Source organism: Paramormyrops kingsleyae, chromosome 18 (genome assembly GCF_048594095.1).
Source record: "Paramormyrops kingsleyae isolate MSU_618 chromosome 18, PKINGS_0.4, whole genome shotgun sequence".
In the NCBI taxonomy this organism is placed as follows: domain Eukaryota; kingdom Metazoa; phylum Chordata; class Actinopteri; order Osteoglossiformes; family Mormyridae; genus Paramormyrops; species Paramormyrops kingsleyae.
In genome coordinates this window covers 5,057,070-5,076,738 of record NC_132814.1, presented here as the reverse complement: position 1 = coordinate 5,076,738, position 19,669 = coordinate 5,057,070, and the positions used below count along the sequence as shown (strand labels likewise).

General features: G+C 41.9%; 1 protein-coding gene and 1 long non-coding RNA gene across 2 annotated transcripts in view; one reads left to right on the top strand and one right to left on the bottom strand.

Moving 5' to 3' along the window:
• Positions 1–2,998, bottom strand: part of elnb (elastin b) — a 38,165-nt gene extending 35,167 nt beyond the window's left edge. Inside the window, exons 1-4 of the mRNA XM_072702083.1 lie at positions 2,898–2,998; positions 751–825; positions 209–361; positions 53–79 (exon numbers count right to left, since the gene is read on the bottom strand). Of these exons, the coding sequence (XP_072558184.1) occupies positions 53–79; positions 209–361; positions 751–825; positions 2,898–2,967 (325 nt within the window). The 5' untranslated portion in view covers positions 2,968–2,998. The remainder of the gene's footprint in view (positions 1–52; positions 80–208; positions 362–750; positions 826–2,897) is intronic.
• Positions 2,999–3,273: 275 nt separating this feature from the next.
• On the top strand, positions 3,274–18,317 carry LOC111852941 (uncharacterized). Its single transcript, XR_002840350.2, has 4 exons — positions 3,274–3,432; positions 3,537–3,641; positions 16,327–16,395; positions 16,871–18,317. It is a non-coding gene; the product is annotated as an uncharacterized lncRNA (long non-coding RNA).
• Positions 18,318–19,669: the final 1,352 nt, after the last annotated feature.

The window sequence follows — 19,669 nt, the reverse complement described above, 5'->3', positions numbered from 1 at the left end:
CATGATAGACTCTGAGAGAGGAGAAGAATTTAAGACTCATATAATAGCTCACCTGTCTTGCCAGGTTTAACACCAACCCCTGTGGGAAAAATCATCAGATTATCAGTGGTGATTACAATGCAGTGCCATTCTCTCACAGTCTCTCTGTAAATTTCTCACTTATTCTTTCTGCTTAGTACTACCTAGTATCCATAATGAGCACATGTACCTGCTCCAAGTCCCAGGCCACCTGGACCACCAGCTCCAACTCCACCAGGAATCAGTCCACCAGGTATTACTCCACCAGGTCCTATCCCACCAGGCAGTAGTCCACCAGTTCCTACTCCACCAGGTACCAGTCCAGTACCTAAACCTTGGGCCCCTTAACCAATGACACAACCAAAAGCATACGTTAATTTCCATGGTTTCCTCTGCGAGTTGTTTAATCTTAAGTATTTTCCTAGTATTGGATTTTTATTTGATTTTTTATTGTTTAGAGTTTAGTTTGGTTGAGTTTCATTTCTTAAATTCTGTTTCATTCTGTTGCAAACTGAATTGCATTGTCTATAACATTTGACAATATAGAAGATTCAGTAGAGTCATCCAAATGTATCCAAATGTTTCTGCCTGTGGGCAGAAGTGCCCTGAACCTTGGACAACCATGTAAACTCCATACACAATTCAGCCCATGACCCCGAAGATGTGCAGTTACAAGGCGGACTGCCGAGACGCTCTGCAACTCATGATTTCATGATGAACTTGCTAACAGACCTGTGGCCAGTCCTCCAGCTCCCAGCCCTGGTCTTGCTTCAGTTCCTACCGCAGCTCCAGCAGGCAAGAAGACCCCTGAAACACAATGCAAATAATGAAACTGATGACATACACAAGTGTTTCACAATCCGGTCCTCAGGGACCTCCAGACAGTCCACTGTGTGATAGGGAGCTGGGAGGGAGCATAAGCATGGAGCATCTGGGAATCCTTGAGGAGCAGGTTAATTAAGAATCACTGACATATACAACTACACAACATAAGGGAAGTATATCACAGTTACTAGACATATTTAGCACTGGTATATAAGTCAAGTATATCACTGAAAGTGGAATCACATACTATTTAAACTCAAGTTAAGTACATGACTGGAACATCAGGAAATTTCATCACTGTAACTGATGAAAATATAGCAATAGAAAAGAGCAACCATTTTATAAAGACCAGATAACTCATCTTTTATCCATGCTCATGCATTGAGGGCAATCTAGAAAATACACATGGGAGACATATACATAAGCATATTTTTGTGACAAAGCCAGATATACTGCATGTAATCCGGCTGTTTTTCATGTCTGAGTTGCACATGCAAAAAGCTTGCACTGGGTTGGCAATAGTTTGTGACAGTGTAAAATGGGGTCTCTTCTGAGCATCCACACATTTTCTGGATCTGCTTATCCTCTTCAGGGTTATGGCGGGTCTGGGGTCTAAGGGGTACAAGGTAGGAAACAACCCAGGACGGTGTGCCAGCCCATCGCAGCGCACACTCACACACCATTCACTCACATATGCACACCTACTGGTGATTTGGCAACTCCAATTAACCTCAGCATGTTTTTGGACAGCAGAGGGAAGCTTGAGTACCCAGAGGGAACCCCATAATGACATACGGAGAATATGTCAACTCCATACACATGGATACAGGACAAGTGGATCACATAACAGTTAACGTCAATCCCCCAACCTTGATCTTGGTTAAGGAACTTTGTGGGGACATTGTAGATTAGTGAAACATGCTGCTTGGTTCTAATGTCAGATAAGAGGGCATGTCCCCTAGAGGAGAAACAGGAACATGGTGGCTTTAGATATGTTTGCTTTGCTTCCTTCTAATATGTAAGTGAATTTCCATAAAAACGAGAACAGTGACCTCATATACCAAACTGCTAAGCTGTCTGAGCTGTATGATTACTGACTGGCCAATGGGAAAATTATATCCTGCAAGTAACAAGCTCATCTGGCCAATCAGAGCTGCTAAAGGATTTTGATTGAAGAAGAGAAAGAAAATATGTGCCTTTATACTTGGGACATTTGGAATCTCTGGGGAATGGTCAAGCAGATCTAGATTACAAACTATATCTATCATAGACAAGTGACATGACATCTCAGTACAGCGATGCATCACTTAATGATGGGGATACGTTCTGAGAAAAGCGTTGTTTGGCGATTACATCATTGTGTGAACATCATAGAGTGAACTTAAGTCTTACTGGACTCACAGCTTGGTCAATACAGCCAATGAAACAGCTCTTACATTTGACAGGACAGTTTATGTGAGTTATAAATGAATAGCAGCTGTGGTATCATGTAGGAGGGTCCGGCATTTGAACCACTTTGTGACTGATTTTAAAAATAAAGATTTCTGCTATAAAATGGGCACAGTGTTTTGCAAAAGAAATGTATAATAAGTAACAGAACACGCATGACAAAATTATTGTGTTGCACTAATAAGTCATTCTCTCAGTAACAACTTTTGTTAATTAAAAAGGTACACATTAAAGCACATAGAGAGGTAATTTGCTGCTCACATTCAAAACAATGAACCTTGAGCTGTAGCTGTACAAAACGAATTTGAGAAGACAGGTGGACAGCCCCCCCAATAGCTCAAGACCAGAAACGTCCCTCAGAATTGCTGCACAACACATTTTTGCTAACACATACTAACAAACCCAAAAAGCTTAAATGACAAGAGTAATGTTTCAGAATTATTTAGCATTTGTTTCAGTCAATTCTGGATGATTTCCCGATTTAGTGTCCAGAGCACACCACTCTCAAGTCCTGCATCACCTCCTGTAGAGGTGCCCGACAGAGAAATGAAGGCCATGCAAACAGGAGACAGACAGACACAGAATTCCACGCTGCGTTTCCTTACCTCCCTGTAATGTGGGTCTGCACACGGCTAGCAGGACCAGCACGTCAGTCAGCAGCAGCAGCAGCGCCATCCTACTCAGAAATGGCCAGACTGACTCCCGCACTCAGTTTTATCCTCCCCCCCCCCCCCCCCCCCCCCCGTCAATTACCATGTGAAAAAACACGGGCAATACTGGACACGACGTAATTAAGAGGGAGCGAGAGCTGTTAGTCCGGGGGATCACTGACTTTTTTAAAAAACAGGCCAGCATCTGGTGTTGCTTTTTTCGATTCTCATAACTCTTGCCAGCAATGCAGAGCTTTTTGGCATGATGGGAGGGGGAGACAGAGCCCCCCCAAGCACAAACACTCCAAACACTCTCAAATACATAGCCCATCCCTCCAAGTGCACACACATATACGCACCTCTCCATCACTTCAGCCACAAAGTCACACACACATACACTCTAACACTCAAACAGCTATTGACTCCTCCAACCTTAAAACAAGACTTTTTTTTCCCCCTGCCAGGATTAAAACTCTCCAGGCCAGATAAGGTAATTCCTTTCCTCATTTTTAATGCCTGCCCGTTCGCCTGAAGTCATCAGAAAACCTGGCTAATGGTTTTCCCCGTGCTCATCTCGCATTACTCTGGCATCAGACTGAACATGAATCACTGGGACCATGCAGAGCATCACACACCAAGGCGATGGACCACCTCCATGGGTACACAGGCAAGCAGAGATGGCAGGCTTTCAGAAACAAGGTAGGGAGTTTAATCATTAGATGGGAAGCATTTAGCACCTGGGTGTGGTAATGACCCTAACACTCCACTTAATCCCCCTAATGCTAAATCTCTGTGGGATGTAGAACCACAAAGGTACTTCTTAGATGTGTTTCTGCTACAGAAATAAGCAGGCTCTCTCCTGTAGATCTGCTCACCCTAGCGCATTCATTTATTTTTTATTTCCATTGCCACTCTGTCGCTCTGTCCCTTTCACCAGCTCCTAGTCACCGCTAAGACTGATGAACCTTGAATGCTTTACAATGGAAATTGCCTTCCTGCCCCCTTGCATTGTCAGGAAATGCCAAGTATGACCTACTTTAAGACGTACGGCTCCTGGGGCTTGGCCTTGGCAAGCTCAGCAGTTGACGTGTATGTCATCTCATCATTATCATCATCTGGCTTTTGGACAGTCTTTCCCCTGTCCAAGACCAGCTCACAAGGTCAATCAAGCATTTTAAGCCCAATCTATGAGATGCTGTGCACACTATCAGTCAAATGTTTCTGCACACACTGAGATTTTCTACATTTGCATGTTGCTTAACATTTACTAAAAGTGCACTGAATATTCTTTGCTGACAAATAAATTTACTGCATGTTCACCTGAGTACCTATATTAGCAAGAAAATGTAATATCTTTGATTCATCAAAGAAATCTCTTCTAGTTAAAGGACAGTCTAGAATTTGACTGTGCCATCACCACACAATCAGTTAATAGGATGTCAGACATGCACTCTTACATACTCTTTCAATGTTGCAAAGGAAACCTGTTTTATTTGACTTATATTTTCATTTATTGTTCACTCAAATTTCCAATGCATAACAAGAATAAAAAACATTGTAGTTTATGAAACAAATGGAAAAGTCATAAAAGCCTGTGGTGTTCAAAAACCTTTGACTGCTAGTATCTCAGGGTATATCAAATGCAACCACAGATCTGCATGCCTTTGTGGGAGTGTTTGCATCCACTAGGGGGCACAGAAAGACATGCCCTATTTTACCTGGGTTCACAGGAGAACGTGAGGACTAGTCTGAGCTGAAGGTTATGTTCTTTGGCACAGAAGTAAGAGTATATAGGGAAAAACGTTCACTTTCCACTTGTCGCTGCAACACGATCCATTTCGAGAACTCATAACGAATGCAGGGCAAGGAATTTATATTTGTGAAGGCTGGTGTGACTCCCAGGATCTCCTCTAAGTCATTGTTTCTTCAGCCATGCTGCACTAGTGGCCAAAATTGTGGAAACACCTAGCATTTTTGCCATTACGCTTTAAAAATCACTACACAGATATTGGCGGTAATGTTTATAAACAATCGAAGAATGTTACAAATATACATTCGACAATTAAATAAGTAACCAGAGCAACAGTTGAATAAAGTTGTGCAATCTCTAAAAACTGGAAGTGTTTCCACAGTTTTGGCCACTGGTGTGTGCAGCAGTGTCCTGTAATTGTAGGGGGATTAAGTCAATTGTGCACTACATGACGTAAGAAGAATCAGAGTATCAAACAATTTCAAATTGCTTGAATGGATGTTCTGAAGACATCGTTGACAAATTCAGTTTCATACAATATGATTATGACCTCATTGCAGTAGGGCCAAAAATGAGTGCAGTGTATTCAGCATTACTTAGCTGACTGTAGAACCACTGCCAGCTAATTCCGCCTTGACATGATCCTCTCTCCTTCTCTAAGGCTAAGGTTTCATCCACTATCCTGCCTGTCACTCCAGCCCAACAACTACACCCAGTCATTGCAGTTGGTAGTGCTGTGGCATTATGGCATCACAGTTGTGGCACTGGACTATACTTCATGCTGTTATGACATCACACTTGTGATGCAGGACCACACTGCATGGTATACACACCACTAAGGGAGTCACTATTCCCCTGGGCTTCAGGTGGGGGATCGCCTATATTTGTGTGCCTGTCACTGCAATCTAGGGACCAGGAAAATAACAACATATTGAATAAAATTTATTGGGTATCATTTGCAAAATTTTCTGAAGTATATGACTAGACCCAGAGAGGCTTTGGCTACTAAACATAAAAGCTGCTCAGAACAGTGATTAATTTTAATCACTTGTTACCATAGCCAGATTGCACAGGTCGAAAACTGGACCAAACCTCTGTCTGACTCAGCTGTATTCAATGGTGAGTTCAGACACTACCTGCAATCCATAATTGGGCCGAACTATCTGCTTTTACTACTCTGCCAGCTAAGTTTGCAGACGGCTGCATTTCACTGATGGAGTTGCATAGCTATGCAGTGATATACATTTTTTTTCTCTCTGTCCCGTGGCAGCTGATAAAGGCGAAAAGTGAGACAGAACATGACTCTATAGTGATTGTGCTAAAATAGGAAACAAAAACATAGACGCCGTCAGCTGAAGACTGACTACGCCTCAAGCCTAAGAACAAGAGGTGGACCTAAGAGGCCTGACAGCTACAGTACACTGTACACAGGTATTTCCATCCCTACAGGTCACTTGAATGAAAGGGTGGCCATGCTAGAAATAGAGTTGGATGTCTTAAGACTACTTTTACGCTGTCTCGGTCTTGTCACAGTCTCGACGGTCTATGGTCTTGGTCTTGTCTTGGTCTCGGATCCCTCGGTCTTGTCTTGGTCTCGCTGTCTTGGTCTTGCTGTCTCAGATCGACATAGGGGTCGGGAGATTTGGAACGAAAAGTATCCATGACACACAACGTGTAATGTAATGCAACATTATTATTATTTCGCCTTTCGTGCCCTTCAAATTCAACCAATCAATGACATACATGCATTTTGTTGTGATTCAGACATTGGCGCTGATCCAATCAAAATATACGTTATACGCGCAAAATAAGTGTAGCGCTAGTTAAACGTTAGTTAAATGTGTAATCACATGCCACTGCAGACATCAAGATGTCAGAATCTTTTAAGCACTTGTCCTTATTCTTATTAATGCACAATTTGATGTGCAGTTTGTATTGGTATATAGTAGAGTGGTACCTCGAAACTTGAACTTAATCTGTTCAGAACTCCAGTTCGAATCCTAAAAAGTTCGAGTTCTGATCGAATTTTCCCCATAAGAAATAATGGAAAACCAATTAATTGGTTGTCGGCCCCAAAAAATTACACATAAATATGTTTTTTTTTGCATTTAAACACAAAATGAACCGGATAAAACAAGAAGAGCATATACTGTACTAAACACATATAAGCACATTTATCAAAACAGTAATTTGTAAAGTAAGAAAATAAATGTATCCAAAAAATGTGTACAGTTAAAAAAACGTGTCCTGCCCCGATCGTCTGCTCCTTCCTTGTGCCACACCCCCTCGTTAACCCCGTGTGAAATCCCTGTGTGATCAGCTGTTTCTGGTTGTTGTCATTAGTCCTCTGTATTTAGTCCGCGTTTCAGTTTGTTTCCCCAGTCCGGTCATTGTATTGTCCGTATGCGTTTTGCCTTCCTTACCTGTAATTAAACCCCGTGTTCCCCGATACCCTGATGTCTGCGCCTTTGTCTCCGTTCTGTCCCCGCTTGGCACGACGATATTATTATAATTAAATGTATTAATGGTTTATTATTAATATTTAAATAATTAATAAGAAAGCTTTATTTTTAAATGCATTTTATTATATAATAATAATAATTACTGTTACTGTCTATCATTGTCTAAATGTATTTTTACCGTCTAAATATATGTATTCTGCTAGTGTAAACAGCGAATGCGAGGCTGAGACCGAAACGTTACCCTTTGATTCTGCTGAGAGACATGCCGCATGACTCATTTCCCCGCATGTACAAGTTATCTTCGTTCACGGTTTGACTTCTGAGATTCAGATCAAGTTCTTGGTTTTTTTTTTTCAAACTGGTTGGTTCGATTTTTAAGAAATTTTAGTTCTAATGAGTTTGAGAACTGAGGTACCACTGTATTTGTAGTTTGCATTTGATTCATGTGACATGGGCGCATGTCTTTGTATTGTTTGATTACAGTATTTCATTTAAAATGGTGTTGTTTGACTAAATAAATGTGACCATTGACTTTTAAATAACATCTGCATATCACATTGTGTTGACTTAACAGGCCTAATCCATTTCAGGGAAGTTGATATCATACAGTATCATTTTGCTAGTACTACTACAATGGGACATGATGCAATTTTAAGTTTATAATTGTGTATCAATTTGATGTTACAGTTTCATTTACAAATGAAGTATAATTGAAATCAGTTACATATTTCCCATCCTTTAGACAGTTGTTGGAGGTGTTAGCTGTTTTATCAGATGACTTTGGGACCAGTCAGTACCCGTCATGACAGCCCTCAACAGCACACAAAAGTTAAGGGAGTCTCTTGTTTTTGGTCTCAGTCTTGGTCTTGTCTCGACTTTGTCTTGGTCTTAGTCTTGGTCTCGATACCTTCTGGTCTTGGTAGTGTCTTGGTCTTCGTTTAGGCGGTCTTGACTACAAGTCTAGCTAGAAATTACTTATATGGTTAGCAGATACCTGGGAATATGAATGACAGGGGGCCCCATTTGTATGGTTCAAGTCGCACTTCAACGGCTTACTGGTCCTATAGCTCAGTGAATAGAGCATTGTGCTAGCAACCCAAAAGGTGGTGGTTTAAATCCCAGGACATAAGTCGAACGTCATTCCTCTACTGTAGGTTGTCTCGGGGGGGGGGGAGCATCACGTAAACCTGCTGTTTCAGAAGGATCTGAGCTTTTTTGTGTTGGGTGTACTCCAGATGCAGTGGAAACGTCCTAAGAACATAACAAATGTACAAATGAGAGGAGGCCATTAGGCCCATCAAGCCCGTTTGGGGAGAACTCAGAGTTGTTAAAATCTTATCAAGCTCTGATTTAAAGGAACCCAGGGTTTTAGCTTGCACTACACTTACAGGAAGACTATTCCATACTCTAACTACATGCTGTGTAAAGAAGTTCTTTCTTAAATTCAGTTTAAAATGTTTTCCTGCTAATTTCCACTTAAATAAACTAATATTAAAGTAGCCATTTGGCCGAACAGCATCCAGACCTGTTAGAATCTTATATACCTGCACCATGTCTGCCCTTAGTCTCCTTTGCTTGAGGCTAAACAGATTCAGCTCAGCTAACCTCTCCTCATAAGATATTCCTCTAAGACCAGGAATCATTTTTGTAGCTCTACGTTGCACCATTTCCAAGGCAGCAATGTCCTTTTTAAGGTATGGTGACCAAACCTGCACACAATGTTCTAGGTGAGGTCTTACCAAGGAATTGTATAATCTTAGCATCACCTCCTTTGACTTAAACTCCACCTAGAGATGTAACCCAACACCCTATTGGCCTTTTTTATTGCTTCCATACATTGTCGAGAGCGGGACGTGGAAGCATCAACAGACACACCGAGATCTTACCTTCTGAGTGAAAGAATTTGGTCTCTCACAGCTGTTTTTGTTTCTCGTTACTGTGAGGGACTTCCCTGTCTCATCTTAGGAGCAGAAGCATTTCATCTATATTAGTGTTCTTAAAAACTTCTAGGAAATACAGCGTCAGTTCATGGAAGAGGAACAGCAGAATTAACTTTAAATCAGAACACCTGCGTAAAGTGAAGTAAAAAAGCACAGATGTACAATAATACTTATATGCTCTGGCAGGTTATGCCGGGTGGTACAAACATTATGATCATCGTTTTTTATCCATGCTCATTAACATCAGGTCAAATGGCTGCAGCTGGACATACTGGGAACATTTCCCAGTGTGACATTTTACTGGAGATGGTCTTAGGTAGAAACGTCTTTGTAATTGTCCTTTAACATTCATAAAACTCTAACTGAAGTGAAGTCACAGAATTCTAGTGTCTCACCACTTTTATAGATTGCATTAAAGTAACCGTATACAGCTCAGCTAGGTGCTCTCCTACTAACTTGGTCCATTGTCCAACCACTTATCTGGTACAGAGTTACTGGGGTGGCCTGGAATCTGCCAGACCCAGCAAACGGCAAAGGCAGATGTAGATCCTCACGGGATCCCAGTTCATCACAAGGCACAGTCGCAAACTATGGGCAAGAGTCTTTGGAGCGTGGGTGGAGATCTGAGTACCCAGAGGAATTCCACACAGCGCTCGGGTAACTGGCAAATCCCACTCATACAGAGCAGGGGCAGGATTTAAACCCCCAACCCCCAGGAGTGTAAGACGGCCCCCACTTCATCGTTATTATTAACTATTACTTGCCATTTTCGAAGCTTCCCTGCATCTAGAGATCACCTCTCCATCTTTTTTACTTCTCAATAACACTGCAAGCTTTCTCGGGTTAGTCTCGAGGAACATATACAGAAGAAAAACGATAACATGCAACGCACAAGACAAACACAAAAAGGAAGATGGACAAATCGTGCTCACAAACTGCGACAGATCCGTCTCCTCTGTAGACACCAGCTGAAGGACAGCCTGCCTGAGCAAAGACCAACAACAGCATCAGATGACTCTATCCAGGAGATGAGTTTCGCCCAAGAAAGCACTCATTTCCCCACAGTCAATGAGAGCGACAAGACTTTATTGCCTGTCATGTTCGGAGAAGAGATTTTGAGACAAAACTGATGAGGGAGTCAACTCTATTGGACAGGGTACAGTGGAAGAACATCAGAGGAAATCTAGCTAATCCAACAAACAGCTGTGACAATGGACACCGGAGCCTTTCCAGAAAGTCAAAACAACATCTTGTACAATTTTGTTTTTACATGAAGTAAAATCCATGTTTTAGTTTTTCATTTGAGACCAATACCTATAGATTCCATAAAAGGACTGGGCTCTTCAACATTCCTGGCTGCAAACTGACCACGCATCTTATAAATATTCCATATCGCCATCCCTCTGTAAAGGACTGGCATGAGAATGTCACAAAATAAACAGAGAAATCTAATTACGAAATATTATATTTGGCCTTTGAGCTCATGATATTGAATTTGAAATGGGCCTTGCTGACCTTGTAAATCAACATGAAATACACGAGCGGAATGTGAGTTTTCTGCAGTAACGTAATTACAGTGCCTTTGACTGAGTAAACGAGCCACCCGTCCACGCTATCGGGGGTGTCCTGTTTCATCTGTTACAGTCTGTAGCATGGAAGGGGCCTCTTTGTGGGGCATAAAATAGTCACTCTGGGAAGTCAGTTGGGTCACAACCCCTTAGTGTTTTTGAGAAGATGGAACCCATTGTGCTCTGGTGAGCCAAGATGGAGATTGCAGAGCAAAAGATGGCAATGACTCAGACTAACTGCTAGGGAAAACCACTGAGCAGCCAACTGGACAGCAGCTGTTAAGAATAGGATCGAGGGGAGGAACCAAACCCTGGTTCTTTGACTTGGACCACAGTGTCTCCAGGATTTTCTGTTACCTTATAAATCCCATGGCCAGCAGAGTGATGTCACCATTAGGCTCCAGAGCGAGGCCCTTAACCCCCAGCTGCTCCAAGGACTGGCTGACCCTGCTTACTCAAATGTACGTCGCTTTGGATCAGTGCATCCGCAAAATAAATAAATGTGGAGACACTTTCTATGAGTGTCATGTCTATAAGAATCTATGAACACATTAATAAGACATTATAATGTATTCATAGAGTGTTATAACTATGTCTATGAATATTTTAAAAAAGACATAAAACATTATATCCATGTTAATTGTGCATTATGAATGCTTCATGAAGCTTTCATCTATAAAGCACTGTAGATACCTTCATAAAGCATCCTTAATTCTTATGCTGATCATTATAATGCATTATGAAGGTATCTATAGTGCATTATAGATGATAGCTTCATTGTAACTTATTAAATATATTAAGCAACACTACAATGCCTCATGACTGTCAATAGAAGATGCTTTAATGCTTAATTGATTCTTATACTGAGCATTATAATGCATTATTAAGGTATTTATAGTGCATTTTAGAGGAAAGCTTTAGGTAAAGTGTTACCATAAAAGGAAACAAGTAATTAGCTGCATCAGCAAACGCTACATTGATTCTCTTCAGAGTTTTATGATAAAGAAATAGACATTTCATTTAAATGTTTTTAAAAGGGCCCTGTTGTGCTTTTCTGGGTTTTTCCCTTTCTGTTACCATGTTATATAGCTTTATATGCATGTAAACGGTCTACAAAGTCTCAAGGCCCAAAGTACACACCAAAGGTAGGAACTCTCAACAAAAATCACTCTTCTGTAATCTGCCTGAAATGCCACATTGGAATTCCAGCCCTTACTTCCGTGACACAGCGAGGTCACCTCGTAACACAATCCTTATTGGCCACCTACCTACAAGGATCTGTTTGCAGACAGCAAGACAGGGCTGGAATGTGTTGAGCAAGCTGACCAATCAGGCAAGTTGAACAAACAGAACACAAAGGGCTCATCGGAGGTGCGGCTTAAAGCTCAGAGTGTTTCAGACAGAGGTATAGACAGAGTGAATAGAAATGTACAGTATGAGAAAAATAATGTTTTTTGAAACACTGAAGCATGTAAATCTACTCTAGTATACCCCAAAAATAGAATTATCGATAGTGAAAATTAGCATAATAGGGCCCCTTTAATGTAAATGAGGAAGCAACAGCTTGTGTGACTGTGTTTGTTTGCATTCCAGTGCAAAACATCTGGGAGCAGCTGCCAGTTAGTGAGCTAGAACACCAAAGCAGAGCAATTGCTGGAAGGTATCTTTTTTTCTTTTTTAACACAGCTGGAATGGAGTATAGAAGACACTTATAGCAAGTTGGCCAATGTTAAATTGTGAAGGGATCTGAGCATCTGTGCGATGTCTCTTGAGACTCCCAATTTATTGAGCTGATGGTCTAAAGCAGTAGGAGGTGAGGGACCTAAGCCATAGAATTGTGGGTCATTTCTGCAAATTGAACCTTGTGATGCATGTGCCATGACCACCAGAGGCCTCTACCGAAAATCCCTTGCTGGTGTGAAAAGACACCATCCTTACTCTCAGCGTCTAATGGTCTACTTAGGCCACAAAGCAGTCGACTGTTTCAGTTGGGTTTATCAGGTCTTCAGCTCTGTATACAGGTCTTCATCTATAAATATATGTGTGCTGGGACCCATCATGGGCAGCGTGTGGCTCAGTGGGCTAAGCCTGTGTGTCTGTAATTCAATTCAATTCAATTCAATTTTATTTATATAGCGCATTATCACAACATTACATTGTCTCAATGCGCTTTACATTTCTGCCTCGTAAGGACCCCCCATTGAGTAAGCCAAAAGCAACGGTGGCAAGGAAAAACTTCCTAAGAGGAAGAAACCTTGGGAGGAACCAGACCCAAAGGGGGAGCCCATCCTCCAGGGGCCGGCAGATGAGTCAAACAAACAAGATGATATGACTAAGCTAATACAGACAAGATGAAATGACTAAGCTAATACAGGGGTTGAAATATATGTCTCAATGCAGCGGCCGACCGGTGCAGGCACGTGGTGCTTGATGCACGATGGCAGGATTAATAGACACACAGCCGCAGGATGGATGGCGAGGCATCGTGTTGAGCCAAGGGCAGGCAGGTTGGAGGGTAGTTGCCGGAGGTTGAGGTAGTTGTCTTGCAGGCCGCAGAGGCATAAACTCTTCAACGACATTGTGCTCCATGGAGCACACCCCAGAAGGGGTGAAGAGAGTCACTGGTTTAAACCCAGCCTCAGCATGTTTGCGGGTCCTTGAGCAAGGCCCTAAACCCCCAGCTCCCCCAGAGAACGTTTTATGGGGCTGAAACTACACACAAATACGGATAACACACAAAAACCAGACATCCAGGGCAGAAATCAAATATGCAGAGCACACATAAACTGTCATAAACTGACAGGTTACTGGTTCCACTGTAATAGAGTTATCCTCTAGTCAGACTCGCTAAAAAGAGAAATTAGGCTACAGGGGCACAAAGGGGCACAAATACTTTGTAGTAACTCAGTTACTACTGAAATACAAATCATGTATTTCAAACATGCATGAAAGATGCATCACGGTTCATTAATGAAGAAACATGAGATCAGAATTTCACTTGTGTTATTCATTACTTGTTCCTTCAATCATTCACAAAGGTTTACAGAATTAACAGATATAGTTACAAATATAGTGACGAACGAACATGAGATCAGTATGTAACTAAAACTTAGTTTGGAGTTAATTAATACATAAGTAAGAGCATAATGCTACATAATTTGTCTCCCCTCAAGTAGTGTTACCAATTCTAGGGTTGGGCTGGCTTGCTTAATAAGGTGCTATGCTCTGCAGTTGTTGCACACCTTGGATTCAAACCTAACCAGTTGCATCCTGAGGGACACTTTCAGGATCATGTTTATTACCTGAGTGCAGTGGCTTGCGAAGACAAACAATCCCCAACATCGAAACAGTTTTCCACTCACGACAGAACCCAAGGGTCCATGAAGTGAAGTTCTGGACTGGACAGTACTGTGTTTCTGCTCAGACAACCAAAACCTCCCTGCCGAACTGGCATCATCCAATGAAAAGTCATTATCGCTGATTTCAAATGTAAACATTTTTTTCTGAGCATGGCGCCCTGCTTTGAGCTATATTGTGTCCTACCCAAGCCCATTGTGTGCCAGTAGGACATGATTGACCCTGTTTGAAACAAAGATCTACAGCACAGATGTCTGTGCATTCTTGAGGGATGGAGGTTCAGTAAAGATGAAATATAGCGATGAAAGAGCACGACATGAAAAAAAGTGTGAGACAAAGTCAAGAGTGAATAAAAGAAACAGTGACAAAGGAATCAATTTTAATTGAATGATCCTGATAGTGTAGCACTTTTGATGACTTAATAATCCTAATGTTGTTGTCTGGATTGTGCCTGTGACAACTTCTTTATTGCACTACCTGAATTTGCACAAACTACTGTATATATCACATGTCTTGCATTTACTCCTCTCTGTTGTGTACTGTACCTCGTGTCTTGTGCTTATTCTCCATCTGTGTTATGTCCTAATTGCTAGTTGTCTGTTGTCATGGTGTCTCCAACGGTAACAAGCCGTGCCAACAAAGACTTCCATCTGCCTTGGTCGAGTGGCAATAATGATTCTAATTCCGATTCCGATGTAAAGATCTTCAGTTTGGCCCCAGCAGGGAGCTATTCAAATGATCAAAGTCTTCCTGCAAAGTCTTCTTCCCCACAAAGCCTGGATCTTGATTTAATTAGCATTCTGCCCCAGGGCAAGCGGATATCACCACTACAACCCCCCAACTCTTGTAAAACTCGGTGTTCCTTTGACAAATCTAGGTGGGGGTCACCTAAGGCTGCTGTTAAAGTCAGTTTGTAAACAGCTGAAAATTATCTGGAACCATTGAAAACGCCCCAAATAGACAAAACAGTTAATGTGCTTGGGCCAGTTTATGTGTTACATTAGGACTTTCTTGAATTACAAACAAGTCAGATATACTGTAAGTTGAGCTTTAGGTTGGGGTACCTCAGAAAAAAAAAAATCAATTTCTGAATTTTTGAAAAATCCTTTGAAAGAAACCTATAAAATACCATCCTGTTGTTTCCACATAGATAACACTGTAATGTAAACATTGAAATGTCTCCTTGAACATCCAACATACAGGTATTATACTCAACCTATGTTAAACTTATCTCACTAAGGGCACATTGGTGCTGGTTCAATAGCATGGGTGTTGCAGGACCTTTCATGGGAAACAAATGTTTGCATGTGAAATTGCATTAACAGTCAGTACTGTATAGTTCCTGTAGAACACTATTGGATCTCTCGGCCACTTTCATCTTATTCACTCCTGGCTAGTTCAATTAATAGCGTGAACAGTTGGTGGAATCCATGCGCAAGTTTTGGCTGGAGCAAAATGTTGAAATAGTGATGCGATAAAAATGAAACGAGTGAAAAATTAATTGCAGATAAGAGCTGAAAGTTCCCATAGTCCCATATGCCATTATCAGACCCTGGCCGGCGTCTCAGACTGTTACCTCGATAGCCAGAAAACTGGGCTAAAAAATGTCTGAAAACTGTTCATACATGAAGGTGTTTGATTGAGGTCGTGCTTCATCACCTTCATCGCCATGGAAACCTGCCCTGACAATCCGCCTCTTGCTCTTTGGATAACACAGTACCTAAGGGCTGCTGTTGTTGCTTTGTGTGATTCATACTAATGGCACAATCGACTCCTGCAGCTGTACGCCTGTACGTACTGTGCGTACCCTTGGCTCAGAGATTTCTTATTATTTGACAAACATTACATTTTTTTCATCATTATGTCTGCAAAAGAAGCATATGAAGTGGAATAGGGCTGCACGGTTGTGGGTAAAATATGAATCATGAAAACAGAATCAAGATTGTGATTTTCTCTCATTCTTGAGCAATATTATTTTCCCCATTTATTGTTATTTCCCATTACATATTGTAATAATTTGGAACGAGCAGTATATAGAGCTGAACGATAGCTCGGTTAACATAGCGATATTATCGGCTAATATTTAAACATTACCAATAGGCCCAAAGTTAGCAGCTCAAGATCTAAAGAAACATCTACTGAGATAATGGAGATTATTGCATTAGATGATCAGCCATTTTCCATAGTGGACAACCAGGGATTTCATTGGGTCATTCACTAGTTATGACATCTTGTAGTACCCCCCTGCGGCATGTTCATAATTCATTATTAAATCTGGCCCGCAGATCGATCTTTTGTTTTCCTCAGAATAAAAGAGCATGTGATGTCATTCTGCTAACCTGCGTGACAAGGAGGTGGACAATCAGTATCATTTAGGTAAGAACCTGCGGGTCCTTGAAGTTTAACTTATGCGATTTAAGTGTTAACCAGACAGATTAATGATCCAGTGCACCGAAATGACAGTTTCTCTGATGGCCTCATATTTTCTCTGAAAGGTTATTTTCATAAAATGATCGTGATGTCATTTACTTCCCTGTTTCTGACAACCTTAATAGATATAATAGGCAATGCTTAATTAAACCAGAGAGCTTATAGTAATTTATGTTCTTGTCAAAGGTATGTAAACCATATACTAAGGGATTACATACCCAATATTGAACACATATCAAGCTTATATTAGGCACATTGATCTTTTTTACATATTTACCCCTTCTGGGTGTTTGTGTCTAGGACTCTGTTAAAATGACAGATTACTCACAGAGCCATGGAATCAAAACACCCGAGACCCATGGCGATGGGCTGGATGCCAGAAAGGCAAGAAGGGACTCATTTACTGCTTTCTGTCTTTCAGGTTTTGTTACATGCATGAGCAGCATGTATAAAAGACAAGGCAGAGGGCAGAGAGAGACAAGCACTATTCGTTACTGGGCTATCAACACCTCTACCTCGCAAATACAGTGACACCTATGCCTGTAAACATGATCTTGACAAGCAACCCTGACCGGATATAATTTTCTGTTAAAAAAAATAAGCCTATGGGGGTACCTGTGTGGGTGCCCCCTGGTCTTTGTAACCTTGGCGAGACATTTTGGGTTTCGATAATAACAATAGGTATACATGGCATACATAAAATTACAAGTAACAGAATTTTTAGCTGTTTTCATTGCTCAAGTTTTGTTTTGGGGGGAGGGACATTGATTCAATGTGAAAATCCCATAATGATCGATAACCAGTTAAGTGTGGGTTGCAAATATGTGGTTTAAGAAAAGTAACATTCAAAGCTCTAGAAGTAAGACACTTTGAGAATCCACTTTAGGCTACTTACGCGGAAATGTATCGTAATCTGGTGCCCATCAGACCTAATCTTACTGTTTGTCCATTAGTTTGGGTATTTATAATAAATATAAGCACTTGGAAATTCTTAGAGGACTAATCCTGAGCTAAAAGGGACTCTGACTGAGCAGGAAGGTTTCCAAGCTTAGCTCAGGGGACGCTGTAATGGATTGACAGCCCCACGCCCCTGGTAATCAGCGACCACACGCTGCGTGACTCATAGGCAGAGCACTGCGTTCAGCACTGGACCAGAACCTACAGCAATCGGCAACATCACTGGCCTGTAACACATTGTTTCTCATTGAAGTCAGAGGAAAGCCAAGATCTGCCCTGGAGATTTTTCAAAGCATGATACCACACCGCTTTTATGTCTGCTCTGTCTTATTAGGGGCCTTCGAAGAGCCTGCGACTTTAGTAACGGGTGGAGACGACGTGACTGATTTTAATAAGCTGGACCGTATCGGACCGTCTGCTTGGCCGAGGGTCAGCCATACCCTGATCAGATTGATCTACAGCTTATAGATCCAACAAGCGTAGCAGGAGCTACAACCACACAGCCCAGCAATAAAAAAATAATCTCATGAGACTCATCGCATGAAACTCTGTCTCAGACATTCGTTTTATTATGTCATCTGGAGCAAAAGTTCCCGGTGAACAGATCTGTGGGGAGAAGCTAAGCTATGCAAAACGAACAAGTGCAGCCGGTCTGGAATACGATTACCAGGACTTACCCCTGGAGCCAGGCCTGCTGAGCTGGTCAGCACCTGATGGTTGGGTCACCCCTGTGATTCAGCCAAGTCCAGCCCAAAATAGCTTGGTGGAGCGATCTTGTAGGCTTACCACCCGCAAGATGAAAGACGAGGGTCGGGTTCAGTGCCATTTGGGCGAGAGGAATGTGCAGGAAGGACCCAGATAGATCAGGCTTTGGCAATGGACACTGGCTTTGAGAACGTGGAATGTTACCTCTCTGGTGGGGAAGGAGTCTGAGCTATTGCAGGATATAGAAAGGTACCGGTTAGCTGTTGTGGGCCTTATCTCCCTGCACAGTCATGCACAGTGTGGGTTCCAGAACCAGAACTCTTCAAAGGGGTGGAATCTCTCCTTCTCTGGCATCCCCCATGGTGAAAGACTTCAGGTTGTCACTCATCCCATATGTAATGGGACCATCCAAATGCCGGGACATGATTTGTCCAAGATTTTGCCCCCCCCCCCCCCCCGTCCCCCCTCCCAATCACAGGCTGGAGTCTGGCTGGACTTTTTCCTGGGGGGTAAGTCGGCTGCCTCTTTGGGCTGTGAGTGACTTCAATGCTCATGTGGAAAACAGTGGAGATCCCTGGTAGAGTGTGACTGGGGAGAATGACCTCCCAGATGTAAACCCCAGTAGTGAATTGGACTTCTGTGCAGGCCATAGATCAGGGGTCTCCAACTCCGGTCCTGGAGAGCTACCATCCAGTAGGTTTTCTATCCTACCCGGCTTCTGATGAGCCTCACCTGTTCTCAGGTAAATACCAGGAGCAGATGTAGCTCATCAGAAGCCAAGTGGGACAGAAAACCTACTGGATAGTAGCTCTCCAGGACTGGAGTTGGAGAGCCCTGCCATAGATTATCCATAACTAAGACTATGCTTGAGCACAAGGATGTTCATTAGTATATATGACACCAGAGCATCCAAGCTCAATGATCGAAATTATAACAATGTCATGCATCAATCGGAACAACCACAGGGAGTCTCTGAAAGATGGCAGGGCGGTTTTTGATTTGTTCATACTCTCCTCATTAAATATTAACCATCAAACTTCCAATATCAGTGACACAAGATAAAAAACAATACTAACAGACCAGTGGTATGGATTTTGATGGAAGTGATGATAAATAATAATACAGAACACAGGAAAAATAAGTCAGCAGACTTAAAAATCACATTCTACAATATACCGGTTTCTTGTTGACATAAAGATATTATATGTTCATCAGTATAACCTACAGCTAAGGCTCATATCTCAATCCCGTCATGAGCTGTTATTTATCTATTGTCTGAAGGAGATTGGTTTTGGAATGTGGCCATTTTTTTTGTCACTTTACATGGAATAGTAAGGCAAAGCAGACAGTCAGGTTTACAGAGCAGATGTTCTGGTCAATATCTTTCACATTTCCAAAGCACCGAAGAGGTAATTACGATAATGACAATCGAGACTGACTGGATTTTATGTCACAGTAACACCAAGGCAGGGATGCCATGTTTTCCTTGGCTTGTTAAGACTTTTAACAAACCCATTTACACCCCTACTCTCCAAAGCTTTTCTAATGCCCTAAAGCC